This window comes from Protomyctophum parallelum (assembly GCF_964188405.1).
Source record: "Protomyctophum parallelum genome assembly, chromosome: 8".
Lineage (NCBI taxonomy): Eukaryota > Metazoa > Chordata > Actinopteri > Myctophiformes > Myctophidae > Protomyctophum > Protomyctophum parallelum.
The window spans coordinates 1,405,896-1,408,395 of record NC_139703.1 but is presented as its reverse complement, the minus strand read 5'-3'; the positions used below and the strand labels follow the sequence as shown (position 1 = coordinate 1,408,395).

Here is a 2,500-nt window from a genome sequence, read left to right as displayed (position 1 = left end):
GCATGTGGGGTTTGCTGTTTAGAGGTTCAGATCTCTAACTTTCGTGTTCTCTCCTTTTCCTCACGGTCCCCCTTCTTTCCCATCTTAATTCACCCCGCCCTGAACCTGCACAACGCTTCATTTCCTTCCCACTCCTCCTCTTCCTCCACCTCCTCATCCTTCTCCTCCTCTCCCTCCTCTTCCTCCTCCTCTTCCTCCACCTCCTCCTCCTCTCCCTCCTCCTCTTCCTCCACCTCCTCATCCTCCTCCTCCTCCTCCTCCTCCTCCTCCACCTCCTCATCCTCATCCTCATCCTCATCCTCATCCTCATCCTCATCCTCATCCTCATCCTCATCCTCATCCTCATCCTCATCCTCATCCTCATCCTCATCCTCCACCTCCTCCTCCTCTCCCTCCTCCTCTCCCTCTTCCTCCACCTCCTCATCCTCCTCCTCCTCTCCCTCCTCTCCCTCCTCCTCTTCCTCCTCCTCTTCCTCCACCTCCTCTTCCTCCTCCTCCTCTCCCTCCTCCTCTTCCTCCACCTCCTCATCCTTCTCCTCCTCTTCTTCCTCCTCCTCCTCCTCATCCTTCTCCTCCTCCTCTCCCTCCTCCTCTTCCTCCTCATCCTTCTCCTCCTCCTCTCCCTCCTCCTCATCCTTCTCCTCATCCTTCTCCTCCTCCTCTCCCTTCTCCTCCTCATCCTTCTCCTCATCCTTCTCCTCCTCTCCCTCCTCCTCATCCTTCTCCTCCTCCTCTCCCTCCTCCTCATCCTTCTCCTCCTCTCCCTCCTCCTCTCCCTTCTCCTCATCCTTATCCTCCTCCTCTCCCTCCTCTCCCTTCTCCTCCTCTCCCTCCTCCTCCTCATCCTTCTCCTCCTCCTCTCCCTCCTCTCCCTCCTCCTCCTCATCCTTCTCCTCCTCCTCTCCCTCCTTCTCCTCATCCTTCTCCTCCTCCTCTCCCTCCTCCTCCTCCTCATCCTTCTCCTCCTTCTCCTCCTCCTCTCCCTCCTCCTCCTCTCCCTCCTCATCCTTCTCCTCCTCCTCATCCTTCTCCTCCTCCTCTCCCTCCTCCTCTCCCTTCTCCTCATCCTTCTCCTCCTCCTCTCCCTCCTCTCCCTCCTCATCCTCCTCCTCATCCTTCTCCTCCTCCTCTCCCTCCTCCTCCTCCTCATCCTTCTCCTCCTCCTCTCCCTCCTCTCCGTCCTCCTCCTCTCCCTCCTCCTCCTCCACCTCCTCATCCTTCTCCTCCTCCCCAGGTCGGCGACGAGATCCTGGAGATCAACGGCGAGACCACCAAGGGCATGAAGCACGCGCGCGCCATCGAGCTCATCAAGAGCGGCGGGCGGCGCGCACGCCTGGTGCTCAAGCGGGGCGACGGCTCCGTGCCGGAATATGGTGGGTCAATCTACGAAAACATTCCCTTCTCCCCCGGCTTCACGCCCTGAGCCACGGCGATGGTTCAACCCACAGGACAGTCGGTGGCGCTGATGTGGTGGTGGTGGTTGGTGGTGGTGGTGGTGGTGATGGGGTGGGACCCTCCACCTTGGACGGACCCCTCATGAGGTCCTGGCTGTGGCTGCCTCCTTTTCTTTCTTTGGAGGAGGTCGTCACCTTTTTGCTGTCACTGCCCATTCACGGAGAGAGGGGAGGTTTTTTTCCAGGAAGGGCGGGAGGTGGGTTTGGGATTGGGGGGGGGGGGGGTCCTGTAACCTCTTATCTTCCATCACCTGCTCTGCAATTTCCATGTCAACCCCCCCACCCCACCCCCTCTGTCACTTTTCATCTCATGGCCCCCGTTGGGAACACTGAGCAAGTCACTCTGTTTGGGGACTTTATGGGAAGGTGGTGGGTCTAATTTCGTTCACACACACACACACACACACACACACACACACACACATATACACACACACACACACACACACACACACACACACACACACACATACACACACACACTCTCTCTCACTCTCTCTCTCTCTCTCTCTCTAAAGCCAAACCGAATGACCGGGGCAGTATAGGCGTTTCTTGCGGATCAGATTATAATATCGATGCGCTGATGATGAGGTCCCGTAGCCGATTTGCTCATTTTAGGCCTTGGGGGTGGAGGGGGAAAATTACGGCAACCTGATCCATAATGGGCCTCCTGTGACGACGTGGAAGAAATATGCTCTGATGAAAATAAAAGCATCTCACAGCTTTGGGTTTTTAGGTAACAAAAAAAAAACATATTTATGATATTTATTGAAGGTGAATGTAAGCTACTGAAACTCTTGAGGGTCTTACAGTAAAGTGGGAACTGTATTTTGGACACAAGCAACCTGATGCTTTTGTTTGTGTTCGTTTAGTTTTTTTGTTGCTGTTAAATGAGTAGTTCACCCAAACAATGGCTTATTTTCTATCAATTTCACACCCCATGAAGACTTGAATTCATTAATATTTTCTTTCTTTTTTTGTTATCGCATTTCTGAGCCAATAAATTGTTTGTGCCGGAATCAGCCAGTCCTCAAATTATTGGTTTA

The 2,500-nt window shown here is 54.1% G+C and overlaps 1 protein-coding gene across 2 annotated transcripts in view; it reads left to right on the top strand.

The window, feature by feature from the left end:
* magi1b (membrane associated guanylate kinase, WW and PDZ domain containing 1b) overlaps window positions 1-1,467 on the top strand; it is a 246,312-nt gene extending 244,845 nt beyond the window's left edge. For both annotated transcript variants that reach the window (XM_083771923.1, XM_083771922.1), the window contains exon 25: window positions 1,235-1,467. In XM_083771923.1, coding sequence (XP_083628049.1) covers window positions 1,235-1,423 — 189 coding nt within the window. In that variant the 3' untranslated portion in view covers window positions 1,424-1,467. The remainder of the gene's footprint in view (window positions 1-1,234) is intronic.
* The last annotated feature ends 1,033 nt before the right edge of the window (window positions 1,468-2,500 follow it).